Below are 16,660 nucleotides of genomic sequence, written 5' to 3' on the forward strand. Positions count from 1 at the left end.
CGGGAATGCTGGGAACTGAAAAGGGCCATCCTGGCACATCACATTTTGAAGGTTTCCCTGGTGGCAGGGGACAGAGGCAGTGAGGAACGCCAGGACAGAGGAAGACAGGCCAGCATGCAGAGCTACAGAGCTGGAAAGCAGGAAGATGGGTTGTACATGGGGAGGGGGTCCTTACAGAATCTCCTACCCAGTGCCTCTGTTCTTTTTCTAGAAAAATTTCCCAGGGCTCTGGGTGAGTCTCTGGAGCAGCTGGACTGTTGGCTACAGGGCTAATGGAGGGTGGACAGGTTTCATGGTTGGGTGAGGGGAGGGACTAACGGAGGGGACTCAGAGGCTGGCAGCCAGCAGACAGCTCAGGCCCCAAACCAACAGCACTCCTCCCTAGGTCTGTGGACTTGTTCTTATTTCAGGTTCACCCTGTAGGGCTAGGAGGCCAAGACTCTTGGGCTTCAGCTCCAGATGGAGTTCATGATCTATGGGAACTCTGAGGAGGAAGGAGGAATTCTATAAATAGCCTTGGGCTATTCCATAAATAGTCCCATTTCATAAATAGCCTCGGGCTCCCAGATACTGTTGCGAATCCCACAAGGAACCATGAACCAGGCAGAGAAAGGGGGATTTACAAAGCCCTGGGCCCAGCTCCACACCTGATTCCTTGGTCAGACAAGGCCGTTTCCCCACAGGACAGGAATAAGGAAGCCTGTCCCAGACTCCTAGCAAGGAAGATCTGTAGGGATCATTTGCTCGGAACCGAACCCAGGACAGGAAGGATGGGGCAGGATGGGAAGTCTCCCCTCCACTTTCTGCTCATGACAGCCCTCCCAGCCTGGAAACCACCATAGTTGTTCCTGCTCTGAAGATGCAGTCTGGAGACGATGAGGCCTCCTAACCCGACAGCTTCCTGTCAAACCATGCCAAAGCAAGGCGTAGAAAGCACGCGCTTGGTGAGAAGGGTTCAAATGCTGAATAAGTAAATTAATAAATAAAGCACATTCACTTTATTTCAGCCTCTTTTTAAAAGGCTAGAATAAAAAGAGCCTTCTCCCTCAAACTTGTCAGACGTGCCATGCCTCTCCAGGCAGGAGTGGCGAGGCTCCAACCTTGGTTACCAGAATGCCGGCAGAATGCTGGAGATCCCCAAGGAGAGAGGGTCCCTGGCAGGAACTGATGTCAGTCTACCCCATCCAGGTCCTGTTCTCCACTCTCGAGCCGTAGAACCTACAAAGAGAAGTCTATGAAAGCACACGGCCTGGTGCAGACTAACTATGGTGCTTCTAGAATATGCTGACCTACACCGAAAGCGCTTGGAATGGAAGCGAGTTACCAAACAGCACGTACGTGCTGCAACAGTGTGATGGAGTGTTGGATGCGTGTGCTGGAAAAGTCTGCAAGGATGTGTCTCTACACATGTGGTCACCTTGGACAACATGGTTATAGGTGTTGTCTGCCTTTGCCTATGTGTGGTTCTAATATGCCTACATATATAGAAACAGCTCTTTGGCTGCTCAGCACCCAAACCCCCTCCTGGTCTGGGGGCTTCATTGCTGAGCATGTCTCAGGATAGCTGGGAACAGCTCCCTCTGTGCCCTGGGTGGTCTACTGCCAGTGGGAGGCAGAGATGCTGGGGCAGGCTAGCAACCATGGCAATGTGTCAAGCGTGGGCTCCATCCTGTGACAGCAGGGACACAAGGCAGTGGCTTCCTATGCTGAGGGTCCCAGCTGCCTTGGCTTTCTATTTCTCACTGCTCTCCCTCAGTCCTCTAAGTTCCTCTGCTAAGGTCTTTTCCACCGAAATCAGCCAGGCACAGTATCTGTGTAACCAAGAAGCCCCAAGAATTGACCAGCCACAAACAGTGGCATCCTCAACTTTGGTATCGCTACATGTGGGGCTGGGTAATCCTCTGCGGGAGGCGGGTCATCCTGTGTATTGCGGGCTGTTCGGTGGCCTCCCTGACTGTGCCCACCAGATGCCAGTAGCCCAGTCCCCATCCTAGTTGTGACAGTCAAAAACATGTGCAGACATCACCTAATGTCACCTTGGGAGCAAATCAACCTTGATAGGGCCCACTACAACATACGCGTTGGCTCTAACCTTGTTTAAACATCACCCCTTGGAGATGACTTTGCCAACCCCCAGATACAAAGCAGCCTTCTTCCAGTCCCTCGCATTCTCTAGCTAAACACAATACTTTCCACAGTCGAACTTTTGTTGTTATTATTGCCAGAGGGCTTGTGCATTAGCCCAAGAGAGTCAGAAAGAGGGAGAGAGAGAAAGCATTTCTCAATGGGGCATAGCCATACTGCAATCCCTTCTCCTCCATTTCTCCAGCCAGTCAAGATCTGGGGTACAAATGCACACACACCCAGAGTGTTTTTCAAGCCACTGGGACCAGGAGTCAAACTACAGTTGGCTGGGTGGACTTTGGCTCCCTTAATTACTAGGCCATAGGCCTGCCCCACAATTGATTGTTTTTCGATGTGGTACTATGTTAACTAATTGGCTATCCTTTTCCTCTCATCAGATTGTTGCTTGTGCAAGGAAGGGGTTTACAGACATTTAGGTTGATTCAATACTCTGACCACTGTGAACAGTCCTGTGATAAACACGGGAGCGCAAAGATCACCACGACATCCTGATTCTCCTTCCTTTGGATATAGACACCTGGCAGTGGGATTGCTGGGCCACACTGTTCTATTTTCCTTTTTTGAAGAACCTCCATACTGTTTTCCAGAATGGCTGTATTAATTTATATTCCCGCCTATAATGTAAAAATGTTTCCCTTTCTCCACATCCTCACATGGTTTATTTTTTTGTCTTTTTGACAAAAGCCATAGAGTGCACTTTATTTAATTTTTTCTTTTTTAGAGAGAATGTTCTTATAGGGCATATGTGTTCACCGGAGAGACAGAGAGAAAGAGGGACAGAAAGCGAGAATTCAGCCCCTGGGAGGGATGGCCACGCCCCTCTCCTCCATTCTCCTGTCAGGATCTCAGGCATGCATGCACATGTGCCCAGGATGAGCCTGAAGCTGCCAGGTCCAGGATTCGAACCACGGTCAGCTGTGGAAGTCCAGCAACATAACCATTATGCCATCTGCTGGTCCCTAGAATGGATTTTAAATATGCAGACCACAGATAATTATTATGTGAGGTAATGTGTATGTCAGATAGCTTGATCTAGTCATTTTGCAATGTATTTCAATATCTCATGTTATACATCATCAATGCTATATTTTTGTCCATTTAAAAAACATAAATTAAAACTTTAATTATACTGACCCTTTGTAGAAATAAGAAAAAAAATTAAGAAGATGCCACCATGTATACAAAAAAGCTCTTCAATCCTTGATGAAAAGCAGCTAGTATTTCCTCTAGAACTAGTTAAGAGAAAAACATTTTTTTTTGCTTGATTTACCTGCTTTTCTATGCACCGAAACTGCCAAGGCCAGTGAGTGTTATACAGAAATGGTCGCAGATCAAATCTGTTGTCATCGGGGCTGTAGTTCTCAGCGTGATAAGCGGGCGTGAGCGTGGTCATCTTGTGTCTGTTCATGGAATACTTGGAGAAAAATCGCTTGACTTTGTCTGCCACCTGGTAGGCACGCAATGCACAGGACCTCATGTTAGCAAAGCCAGAAAGACCAGAGGCTGGAATTCTTACACCGGACCATGCAAGCAAGTGGCTAAAGGGTTACACCCAGCAGGTGACCATCCCCAATGACAGGAGTGGAAAATGCCAGGGCTCAGGCCAGGCAGGCTGGTTGAACTATAAAGGTGTAGATTTCCTAACTCCAATGCCCCAGTGTTTTGTGCCAGGAGATCTGAGGTGGTCTCATGAAGATGTATTTCATGAAGCTTCAAAGTGGTTCTATGGGACACCCTGTGCATGGGCATCAGCCCTAACAAGACTCATGACTTACCAGTCATAACATAAAGGCAATAATGTTCTGACCACAAACTTCACATTCTGCCCTTAAAAAGGGGAGAGGTTTGTACTGTGTCATGTTTACCCAGATGTGGTTCGGCCTCAGTCGGGTTTAAGTGGGGCAAACACAAGACCAGAGCTGGTGAAAAATGAGGACTACAAAGTATTACTGTGTTCAGTTCGGTTTTACTATTTTGGGGTCACACAGTATTACTTGCTCTGACAAGCTGAACTGACCATTGCAAAGGTGGCTGGCTTCCCTCTGTGAGGCCTCACCTGACTTGGGGTACAGATGTCTTTCCACATGTTGAGGAGTCTGCAGAACATACTGTAGGGGCCCGTCTTGGCGATCTTCCTAAGCCTCCCGAAGACTGAGAGCTCTGCGTACGTCATCCCCATGTCATCCTGTGGAGGGCAAAATCCATTCCACAGCGTCATTGCAAGGCAGAGCCAGGAGAGGGGGCTTAACGCTTCTCTTGGAGATAGAAACCAGAGACCTGGGGGAGGTGAGACTCCCCCAAAGAGCCAGGAGCAGATGCCTTACTTCCCCAAGGCTGGCCAGCAGCAAGAAAGTGACATCTGGGGAAAATGACAGTTAGATGTCCTGTCATGAGGACCACAATGGTGAGCACTATGGTACCCCGGAATATATGCTCCTCGGCCCTAGTTTCTATGACTATGACTTATTTAGAAAAAAGAGTGTTTGTGGGTTTGATTAAGTTGAAGACCTCAAGATGGTATAGCTGGACTTGGGGTAGGCCCTAACTCCAATGAAAAGTATCCTGAAAGGAGACAGAAGAGGAGACACAGGGGAAAAGAGAAAGCCATGTGACCATGGAGGCAGAGACTGGAGTGATGTGGCCACAAGTCCAGGGACACCTAGAATCTCTAGAAGCTGGAAGAAGCAGGAAGAAGTCTTCCTTAGAGCCTTTAAAGGGAGTGTGGTCCTGCGACATTTTGATCTTAGACTTCTGCCCTTCAGACTGAGAGGCTGAATTCCTGTTGTTTAAAGCCCCCACTTTGGGATCACTTGTTACGGTGGGCACTGGTGACGAGTGCAGAGACGATTCCATACAAGGTGTGGTACGCCAAGCAGATTGATCCTGTCCCTTACCCCTTAGGACCCTTTAAGAGTGGAGGACTCAGAGAAGAAATGGCTCACAAACATCCGGGCTGCATTAGAGGCCACAGGATGCCACTGGCCTCATTATGCCCAGCCACAAATGCTTCCAATGCAGCTTTAAAGAGTTGACTTCACACTGAGGCTTACACAAGGACGTTCCATTTTTCACTCCTGGATACAATTTTTGCCAACTCCTAACACTTCAGAGCTGTTATCAGAAGGACAGAGTTGGCATTTCAGGATTCAGCTCAGAGGGACAGAGTTGGCATTTCAGGATTCACAGAGCAGTGGCCTTCACCTCCAACCAGGCCTATGGAAACCTCTGTGACGTGGCCTCTGCCTCAAGCTCCCATCACACACTTGGTTTTACCCACCCTAGTCTTCCCTCAGGCCTCAGCTCCAATGACACCTCCTTGAGGAGCCTGTCCTCCTACCTATCTAAGGAACACTACACCACCTGCCATCTCTCTCCATCACGTCTTCCAGTCTGAGTCTGCTGGCAGCACTCACAGTCACCTGGGGCCATCATGGGTCCTCCCTCTTATCTGTGCCTCCCAGAGGATATTCAACATTTAAGAGCAATGGCCACATCATCTTGTTCACCACAGAGTCCCCAGCACTTAAGAGGTTCTGGCACAAGAAGTGACTTTTCTGGTTTCTTCTGCACGAAGTGATTATTTTCAAGTGTAACCTTTAATTCAACAATAATGGCTGGAGACTTAAATACCCCATTTTTAATAATGATAGAGTAACTAGACAAAAATAAAAAAAATAAAAAAGGAAACAGAAGACCTGCGACACTACAAACCAAAGAGACCCAGCAGACAGCTACAGAACACTCCACTCTACAATGGCAGAGTACACATTCCTTTCAAGTGCACATGGAATATTCTCCAGGACCAGTCATGTGCTGGGCCATAAAAGGAGCCTCAAAACACTTTGCAACACTGAAATCACAGTGATTTCCGTGATAAGGCAATGAAGATGTTCTGCTGAGAATTTACCCTAGCAAACAGAGAGGACAGGCCAGAAGAAGAACGAGTCCGCCATGAGAGCTGAGAGCAGAGATCTAGTGATTTCAGTGATAAGGCAATGAAGAAGTTCTGCTGAGAATTTACTCTGGTAGAGCCCCTGTACCCTTCTCTCTGTCTCTTTCTGTCTTCTCTGTGTCTCTCTTTTCATTTAAAAATTTTTTTAAGATAAAGTTTTTTCTTGGCTCTGAAATCCTCCTTTATCTTGGTAATAATCCTCTCCCCTCCCCACCTCCCGTTTAGGCAAACAGAAAGGGCAGGCCAGAAGAAGACTGAGTCCGCCATGAGAGCAATGAAGATGTTTTCACTTTTTGTTTATTAAAATTAACAAATAAATAGTTTGTTTGTTTGCTGGCTTTTTCCGTTTTTCTCTCTTTTTTTTCTTTCTCTTTTTCTCTGTTTTTTTTTTTTTTTTTTTATCCTTTTTCTTTTACTTCATCACTTTGCTGCTCAGCCTCTACCCACTGAGCATCTAGACAAGTCTAAGTGAAAGGTCATCAAAACCTGAATACTGTTTGGGTCCTCATATTTTTCAACACCCACTGAATCTGTGACACAAAGGGAGAAAAGTACAATGGCAAAGAGTTTTCAGACTACATCCTTCTGTGCACCTTTGATTGCTCAGATTAATCTAGAAATTAGGAAGAAACGAATAAGCCATCAGATGACTAGAAATCACCGCCGGGGCAAAAGAAATACGAGAAACCAAGAAAATACCTCACCCTCAAGGGAAAAGAATAATGCCTCTTCATCCACAGACAGTATAATGGAACTCATGGAAATATCTGATAAAGAATTCAGAGTACTCATAGTGACAAAACTAACAGAGATGGAAGAGAAGAGAGACAATGAACACCAGAAGAAAAAATCAATGAGTTCCAGGAGGTGAGGAAGTTCTTGCAAGAGCTGAAAGAGGAAATACACACCATAAAAAAGAATCAAATGGAACTGTTGGAGATGAAGGCTATAATACAGGAAGTCGAAACCTCCTTTGAAAGTATTAAAAGCAGGGAACCAGCAGTTAGTGTAATGGCTATGTCGCTGGACTCCCACGTAGTCGACCGCGGTTCATGTCCCGGACCCATTGGCTTAAAACTCACGCTGAGAGTGTGTGCGTGCGTGCCCAAGATCCCAAGAGGAGAATGGAGGAGAAGGGATTGTGGCGTGACCATCCTCCCTGGGGGGTGATTTCTCGCTTTCTGTCTCTATGTCTCTCTCTGTTTGTCTGGTGAGCGCACGCGCCCTATAGAGAAAATCTCTCAAAAAAAAAAAAAAGGAAAAGAAAGAAAAAAGAAAGTATTAAAAGCAGACTAGATCATACAGAAAATTGAATCTCAGACGTAGAAGACAGGATTGCTGGACTAATAAAACCCACCATGAAGACTGAGAAAATGGCCCCCCAAAATGAGAATAATACACAAGAAATACTAGATACCATTAAACGTCCAAATATCCAGATAATTGGTATCCCAGAAAGTGAAGAGACTCATAAGGGCATTGACAATCTATTCCATGAAATCCTGGAAGAAAACTTCCCAAATCTAGAGAGGCATTCAAATATCCAGACCCAAGAAATACAAAGGACCCCAAATAGGATCAACCCAAGAAGATCTTATCCAACATATATTATAGCCAGAATGACCAAAACCACAGACAAAGACAAGATACTCAGACCGGCAAGAGAGAAACGTTACCTACGAAGGATATCCCATCAGGCTAACAGAAGACCTCTCATTGGCAACAATGTAAGAAAGGAAAGAATGAGAAAATATATTCAAAGGGTTGAGTGAAAAACAATTTCAACCACGAATACTATATTTGGCAAGGTTATCCTTCATATGGGAGGAGAAGACAAGAACATTCTCAGATAAACAAAACCTGAAAGAATTGACCAACACCAGACCAGCTCTCCAAGAATTTCTGTAGAGTGTGCTATCCCAGGAAAACTAAAGTCAGACACACAGAAGTAAGAGTTCTAAAACAGCTAAGAAAATGGCCAGCTTAATGGTAGGGACAAGTCCAGAGTTGAACGTTATCTTCCAGAATTTACATGGAAAGATTGAACCACAACAGAAGATAAACTATATGAGTATGAACTGGCGAAATAGAATTTTATGACTTTTGACTAAAACATTACTGACCTTCTATGCTTTGTTTTCCAGTGTTAAGGAGTTTTGTCTTCTCAAGTTGTGGACAGGTCCATGTACCTACTATTCGAACAGAATCCTAATCTGTTTCCTGGCTTTAAGTATTAAGCAAAGTTCTCTTAACATTTTTTGATTTTGATTTATTAAAGCTAAAACTGCCTTTCTTAAAATTAAAAAATGTATTTAAAAATACCTATTTAGTAACCACAGTAAGCTATATAGCCTCAACTATGTGGCATTTTTTAATATATTAATTCTACCCACAGAGTTTTGTGCCTAAAGTCAACTTTTGTTCACAGATATGTATATATCAGCTGAACTTACTATTGAAAATATTTAGATGAATTAAGATATTTTGTGAATCAATACAATGTGGGAAAGAATAAAGGAATGGAAAACAATTGCAGATACCAGAGACTGAGTGGGAGGAAGATGGGAAAGGGCAGGGGATGAGAAATAGGGGGAAAATACATACACATAAGAAACAAGAAATGGAAATGTATTTGTTGATAACATGTATGATTAAGCCACTTTACAGTGTATTCTGGGTGGAAAATCACATTTGGTATGCTGTGGCGATGTTCAGTGAAAGTATGCAAAATAAACAAATAAAAAAATTTAAAAAACACTAAAATCATAGTGTTTTCTAATCACAATAGGATTAAAATTAGAAATTTAATAATGGAAAGAAATTTTGCAAGTTCACATATATATGAAAGTTAAACATCATATTCATAAATATATAATGGACCAAGGGAAAAAAATTACATGAGGAATCAGAAAATACCTGGTGATGAATGAAAACGAAGACATGACATACTGAAACACAGTGATGCAATGAAAACAGTGTCAAGAGGGAAATACAGAGCTATAAACACCCACATAAAATCAACAACATAACCTTCCATGTTAAGACACCAGGAAAAGAAAAGCAAACTAAATCTAAACTAAACCTAGAAAATAGAGATTAGAGGAAAATTAATAAAATGGGGAAAAGAAAAACAATACAGTAAGTCTGCAAAACTACTAAAAGTGGTTCTTTGAAAAGATCAAAAGTTATAAGCCTTTAGTTTGACTGAGCAATATAAGAGAGAAAATAACTAAATTCAGTCATGAATGAGAAGACAGGCCAGCAAATGGTATGGAGGTTAAAGTAGCTGGATCTCACATGGTCAATTGTATGGTTTGAGTCCCAAACCTGGTGGCTTGAAAAACATGCCAGGCACGTGTGCACATGTGCCCAAACTCCTGAGAGGAGAATGGAGGAAAAGGGACTGCAGCATGGCCATTGACCCTGGGGCAGATTTCTCACCTTCCCTCTCCTCTCTCTTTCTGTCTCTGTCCAGCAACTGCATACACCCTTATAACTTAAAAAGAGAGAGAGAAGATATCCTAGCAACCTTACAGAAATAAAAAGAATCATAAAGGAATACCATGAACAGCAACAAATGAGATAACTTAGATGAAATGCACATATTCCTAAAAAGACACTGTGGTGGTTGATTTTGACTATCAACCTGACTAGATTACGGGCTGCCCAGAAAGCTGGTAAAGCATTATCTCTGGGTAGATAATGAAGGAATTTCTGGAAGAGACTGGCATTTGAATCAGTAGACTAAGTAAAGAAGATTTCCCATCACTCAGTGTAGGTAAGCACCATGCAATTGGCCAAGGTCTAGATAGAACAAAGGCAGAGGAAAGGCATGTATGTTTTCTCTTCTGGAGTTAAGACAACCATCTATTCCTGTCCTTTGACATCAGAACTCCAGATTCTCCAGCCTTTGGACTCTAGGACTTATACCAGTCGCTCCTCAGATTCTCAGGCCTTTAGCCATGGACTGAGAATTCTACCATCTACCCCCTTGGTTCTGAGGCCTTTGGACTTGTAAGGCATCCTTTCAGCTTGGTTCTGGAAGGATAATTCTTGGTTCTTGGTTCTTGGTTCCTGGTTCACTAGTATGCAGATGGCATATGGAATTTCTCAGCCTCCATAATCATGTAGTTAATTTCCCTAATAAATCCCCATGTATGCATGTATCTCTCTCTCATAGATATATATATATATATATATATATGATAGATAGATAGATAGATAGATAGATAGATAACTGGTTCTGTTTCTCTGAGAACTGCAGTACAGATAGATACAAACTGACACAGGAGGAAATATGAATAGGTCCCTAAGAGGAGATTAGATTAATGAAGATACTTCTCGCAAAGAAAAGCCCAGGTTAGATGGTTTCCCATGAGTCCTACAAAAAAATTTATAGAAAAATTAACACCAGTTCTCTACAAACCCTTACAAAAAAGGAAGAGGAGCGAATACTTCCTAACTCTCTCAGGGCGGCTTTCCCTGATATCAAAGATATCACGAGATGTCTACGCAGACCAGTACCCCTTGTGAATAGACACAGAAACCCTCAACAGAGCACTAACAAACAAATCCAGCAACATACAAAATGAAACACTATAACCAAGAAGGATTTATCCCAGGATTACAGGGTTGGTTTAGCAACTATAAATTATAAAAATAGCATCTTTATATAAAGGAATAAAATACTCCTTGGTATCTACCCAAAGGATAGGAAAACAATTGGAAAAACACTTGTACATCCATGTTTATTGAAGCATTATTCACAACTGATAAAACATGGAACCAACCTAAGTGTCCAAAAACTGATGACTGGGTTGAAAAACTGGGCCACATATATATAACGGAATATTACACAGCTATAAGAAAAAATGAGATCCTATTGTTTTACTTAAAATGGATGACTATAAAGACTTGATATTGAACGAAGTGAGCCAGACTTTGAAAGATACACACTGTATATCCCCACTCATTTGCACCGATTATCTGCACTTTATGGCAGAGGTTGAGAGAGCTAAAGATGTGATGGTGGAGAGGATGGGTATGAATGCGAGAGACCGGTAAGGGGGCAAAGTGGTTGGTAGAGTGGGTGGTGGATGGTAGGTATGAGGGAAAAAATGTTTTTAGGACAGTCTTATCTGCTGAAAAATATTATTTGTCCATTAAACTAGTCTACAGATTATTTCATGAATGCTTTATCAAACTATGAAAAAGCAATAATGTTTGAAGATTATAAATGACAGTTATGTTCACAAAAGGAAATAAAACAAAAAAGCATCTTTCAAGATACTTTCATAATAAAATCAGTTTAATGATAAAAACAACACAAAGCTAGGAATAGAAAGGAATTTTTGTCAATATTGTAAAGGGTCTCCATGAAAACCCCATAACTAATATCATGCTTAATTGGGAAAGACTGTAAATTTCCTTCCAAGACCAGGAATGAGAAATGAAATCTACTCTCACTACTTCAATTCAAGGCTGTACTAGAGATTCCAGTCATAAGCACTAGGCAAGAAAATGAAACAAGAGGCACCCAGACTAGAAAGAAAAAGATAAAATCATCTCTATTTGCAGATGACATAATCCTAGAAACTGAAAATTTTAAGAAATCCATTAAAAAGCTATTAACACTGGGCCAGACAATGGTGCAATGATAACACAACAGGATGAACAGGGAAAGGCCCTGAATTCACATCCTGGAACCTCCCTGAGCATGCTGGGTAGACATGATCATGATCTAGGCTGATTAAGACTGGGAGTGGAGGGGTTAGCAGGTGGTGTGGTGGATATGGCGTTGGACTGCCACATTACCTACCACAGGTAAGTCCTAGATCTGGCAATTTGAAATTCACATCAGGTGCATGTGTATGTGTGTGTCCAAAATCCCAGGAGGAGAACAAAGGAGAAGAGACTGTGGCGTGGCCACTCCTGGTGGTGACTTCTCACTTTCTGGGGCCAGCAGGCAGCATGGCAGTTGGTGTGCTGGATTCCCACATGGCCAATCGTGGTTTGAGTCCCGGACCTAGTAGCTTGCTTTCTCACATTCCCTGTCTCTCTTTCTTTGGTCAAATTAAAATAATAATAACCAACACAATTAAATAAATAAATATTAAAAAAAATAAAGACTGGGAGTGGATGTGGATCATGGCATGAAGACCCTGTTGGGAGTACCTATCTCTATCACTTTCTCAAAAAATACCTAAATAAACTTTTAAAAAGCTGGAAGCCACAAAGTACAAGTCTGGATGCCCAGGTTGACTTAAGAACATGCTAGGCACATGTGGGCAGAATCCTCAGGAGTGAGAAGATTGAGGAGAGGAGACTGTGGCATGACAAGACCCTGACAAGGATACCTACCTTTCTTTCTCTCTTTCTCACATGTGTACATGCACATTTTAACAGAAATACTTTGAAATAAATCTAACTAAAGAAGTGAAAACTCAGACTGCGAAAACTAGAAACTATTGATATTAAAAGGAGTTAAAGGACCATCAAATGGCATTAATGGCTGCGTTGCTGGACTCCTTTGTGGTCAACCATGGTTTGAGTCTGGACCTAGAGGCTTAAAACTCACACTGGGCACGTGTACATGTGTGCCCAAAATCCCAAGAGGAGAATGAAGGAGAGGGGACTGTGGGATGACCATCCTCCCCTGGGGGATGATTTCTTGCTTTCTATCTCTCTGGCAACTGCACATGCCCTATAGCAAAAATCTCTCTTAAAAAAAAAAAAGGAGTTAAATAAATGAGAAAATATCCCATGTTCATGGGTCAAAAGACTTAATTTTATTAAGATGGCAAATAACTTCCAAATTGATCTATAGGCTCAATGTAATCTCTGTCAAAATCCAAGCTGTTTTCTTTTTTGCATCAGATGACAAGCTGTTGTCAAAATTCACATGGAAATTCAAATTGAAATCCAAGAGATCCAAGTAACCAAAACTATCTTAAAAAAACAAACAAACAAACAAACAAAAACTCCACAAAGCTAGAAGAATCACAGTTCCTGATTTCAAAATTCATTAAAAACTTATAGCAATCAAGATATTGTGGTTCTGGCACAAAGATAAACAGAGATCAATGGAACAGAATAGAAGGTCCATAAATAAAGACTACATTTAGGGCAAGGTGGTCACAGTAATTCAATGGGAGAAAGAACAGTCTTTTCAACAAATAGTGCTAAGACATTTGGGTATTCACATGTAAAAGAATTAAGTTAGACCCCTACCTCACACCATACACAAAAATTAATTCAACCAGTTCATAGACCTAAATGTAAGAGCTAATGCTATATATAAAACACTTGAAGGAAAATATAGGTATATGTTTTCGTGACCAAAGGAGGCTGGAGGGTCACAGACCTTTCACAGCCTGCCAATCATTATAGAACAGTGTGAAATGGAAGAGTCAAGAGCATTCTTCTCCGAGCTTGCTCTAAAACACATGGAATAACTACTCTCCCACCTATGAGGGAACTGTATTCCTCAGCTCACCAATCTTTCTCTCCCTCCCCACCCACCTATCACCCCTCTTCCCAAGGCCAGCCACAAGAAAGCTGAATTCAAGTGTCAAAGGTCAGCAATGTGACTAATGCTGAACCCCAGGCTCCCAAGCCAGAATCCAGTAATAAAGCATAGCTCCTTGGGGCAGAAAGGAGGAAGGAACCCAGCACTGACATGCAGAAACATGAAGAAGGAGCAAAAGAACCAAGATAAAGAACCACTGCCATTACCTCATCGGTCTGGGACACCTGTCCATCGGTCAAGGGCTCCAGCTCAGCAGTGGCCGGTGCTGACAGGATGCTATAGCCAAGACATACAGAGGTCAGCTGCTAAGGCACTGGTGAGCTTTAGAAGAAAGACCCCAGACCAACTATCCCAAGCACACTGGCCACTGTAACCTCTACCAATTAGCAAAGCCAAGCCAAGGGTCACGGTACTGTGTTTTACAAAGGGAGAAAGCCTCTGGGCAGGGGTGTAGATATCAGTGGAGCTCTATAAACTGAAGGATGGAAGGCTTTCATGGGGAGACAGCAAGGGGTTTCTCCACTGCACCATTGACTTTTAAGGACGGGTAATCCTTGGCCGTAGACACCATTTTGTATATCACAAGACATTTAGGAGAAACTATGGTCTCTACCCACTAGATGCCAGTGGCATACTTCATGTGACAACTAAAAATATCTGTAGACTGTCCAATGTGCCCTTTGGGGCATAATCACCCCAGTGAGGATAAGCAAGAGAAGAAAGGACATTCCTGGTACAGGGAATGGTGCAGACAGAGGTTCGAAAAACTGAGGTATTAATTCACTCAACACTGATAGAGCACCAAGCACTATGCTATGCATCTGCATCGAAATACCCCTCCCTGTGCAAGCCTGGTGATGGTGGGAGATGGGTGGTGAAGGAGTGGGAGAGCTCATAGCTGCAAGATCTAGCAAAGCTTGGGGGACTGTGGAAGCAACTACAGAAAGTCGGAGTTACCTGGCCATAGGACCTCGAGTATCTAGGGAAGGGCAGGGTTATTTTCATCAGGCAATAGGGAGTTATGGAAGGCAGGAAAGTTGAGATAAGGGTGGCTGAGCTGAGTGGGAGTGACACCTGTCAGGCTTAGTTGCCAGTGCCACAGCTGGTGGGCATACTCACCCCTGCAGGGCAGGAAGCTGGAAGTGCTCTGTGCAGAACCTGACGAAGGCTCTCAGGTCTGTCTTGCTGATCCCGCCTATGGGGTTGATGTCTGCACTGGAGCAGTCATACTTAGTCAGGTAGCCCAGGAGGCTGCAGTGAGAGAGGGCACTTGTTTCCTGGGAGCACATCTGGAGAGTTGTACATTTCACTTACTCTGGTCATCCAGGAACTCACTCCTGAAGCCAGAAGCTTGACAAATTAGAGGGTCTCAGAGAAGCCTGGTATGGCTGATGCAGGTGCAAAGGGAGAAGGGGCTGCAGATGACAGAGCAGAGATTGGAGATGCCAGAGAAGACACTTGGGCAAACTCAGTATCCAGCTGGGACTAGCCTACCTGAAAGGGAGAGGGAGGCCAGGGCAGTGAAGAGAGGGATAGAGGTTCTAAGATAGAGGAGGTGGGACCTAGGGACACATGGGTGCTTAGCTTGGACAGCAGCAGGGCCATCTCTGCAGAGACACCTCTGCTTACCTGTCAACTCTGACTCATCCTTGTTTTCTCCAGCTATAATTATGTCTTTCCTTTCCTTCAAAGTGAAGCTTCTGGAAAGAGTTCTCTCTGAGACCTCTGGCCCCACCACTTTGCTCTCCCTAAACCCACTCCAACAGTGTTTTTAGAGAGACAGTCCTGCATGGTTTTACCTCAGGTTCTTTGCCCAGGCTGTTCCCTGAACTGTATTTCCCTCCCTCACCTCCTGCAGGCCTGTTTAAAACAATGCTTCTCAGTGAGGCCGTCCCTGACCAACCTACACACAACTGTACACTCCCAGCTCTCTCACTGCTGCAGTTTCCTCTGTAGACGTTCCACATGATACACACGTTACTGGCGTTATCTGTTTCCTTCTACCACGGTAAAATGGGGATCGTTATTCTGTTTTGTTTACAACACCAAGAAGAATACCTGGTACATAATAGGTATAAATAACTACTTGATGGGTGAACAAGTAGAAATGCAACTAAATTAGAATTGGAATTAGAAGCAACTAAAAAACTGACTTAGGGGCCAGCTGGTGTGGTGGTTAAGGTAGCTAGATCCCACATGACTGACTTCATGGTTTGAGTACTGGAACCAGCAGCTTGAAAACAGGCCAGGTACATGTGTGTGCCCCAAATCCTGAGGAGAATAGAGAAGAGAGGACTGCAGTGTGGTCATCCCTCTGGGGGGCTGATTTCTCACTTTTCCTTTCTCTCTCTCTGTCTCTATTTGGCAAGCACATGTGCTCTATAGCAAAACAAAAACAAAAACAACCTCCCCCAACTCTTAAAACTTAAAAAAAAAAAAAATTAGAAGTTTTTTTTTTTTTTAAAAAAAAAAACCAACAAAACAAAACAACAACAGAGAATCAACAGGATAGGAAATGATAAACCTGGCCCCATAGCATAGCGGTGAAGTGCAGTGCACAGGGAGTCATATACCACCTGGCCTTCTGTGGTTTGAATCCCAGCCCCATCAGGTGGAAAAACACACCAGGTGTGTGTGTGTGTGTGTGTGTGCCTGGACCAGGCAAGTGTGTGTGCAGATGAATAGAAGAAAGGGAAAAAGAAAAAATAAAGAGGGATAGGTGGATGGACAGACGGACAAACAAATGATGGGTGAGTGAAGAAGTAAACAGACACGTAGGTGGATGGACAAATGGGTGGACAGACAATCGGATGGATAGAGAGATTTAAGGGGTCAAATAGATGATGGGTGCATAGATGGCTGGATGGTTGGAGAGATGAACAGATGAATGGGTGGAAAAACAGATGGTAGGAACATGGATGGATAGACGGATGAATGCATGGATGGACAGATGGATGAATGAACAGGTCAGTGGACAGACGGATGCACAAACAAATGGGAGGATCCACTCCCAGATGAATAGAATGACGACATAT

The 16,660-nt window shown here is 43.5% G+C and overlaps 1 protein-coding gene across 2 annotated transcripts in view; it reads right to left on the reverse strand.

Annotated features, from left to right (window-relative positions):
- Window positions 1–975: 975 nt before the first annotated feature.
- Window positions 976–16,660, reverse strand: part of NADSYN1 (NAD synthetase 1) — a 63,264-nt gene continuing 47,579 nt past the window's right edge. For both annotated transcript variants that reach the window (XM_006141093.2, XM_027774440.1), the window contains 5 exons: window positions 14,745–14,876; window positions 13,832–13,901; window positions 4,202–4,330; window positions 3,416–3,592; window positions 976–1,218 (listed from right to left, as the gene is read on the reverse strand). In XM_006141093.2, coding sequence (XP_006141155.1) covers window positions 1,171–1,218; window positions 3,416–3,592; window positions 4,202–4,330; window positions 13,832–13,901; window positions 14,745–14,876 — 556 coding nt within the window. In that variant the 3' untranslated portion in view covers window positions 976–1,170. The remainder of the gene's footprint in view (window positions 1,219–3,415; window positions 3,593–4,201; window positions 4,331–13,831; window positions 13,902–14,744; window positions 14,877–16,660) is intronic.

The sequence above is a fragment of the Tupaia chinensis genome, unplaced genomic scaffold (assembly GCF_000334495.1).
Source record: "Tupaia chinensis unplaced genomic scaffold, TupChi_1.0 Scaffold000047_1, whole genome shotgun sequence".
Lineage (NCBI taxonomy): Eukaryota > Metazoa > Chordata > Mammalia > Scandentia > Tupaiidae > Tupaia > Tupaia belangeri.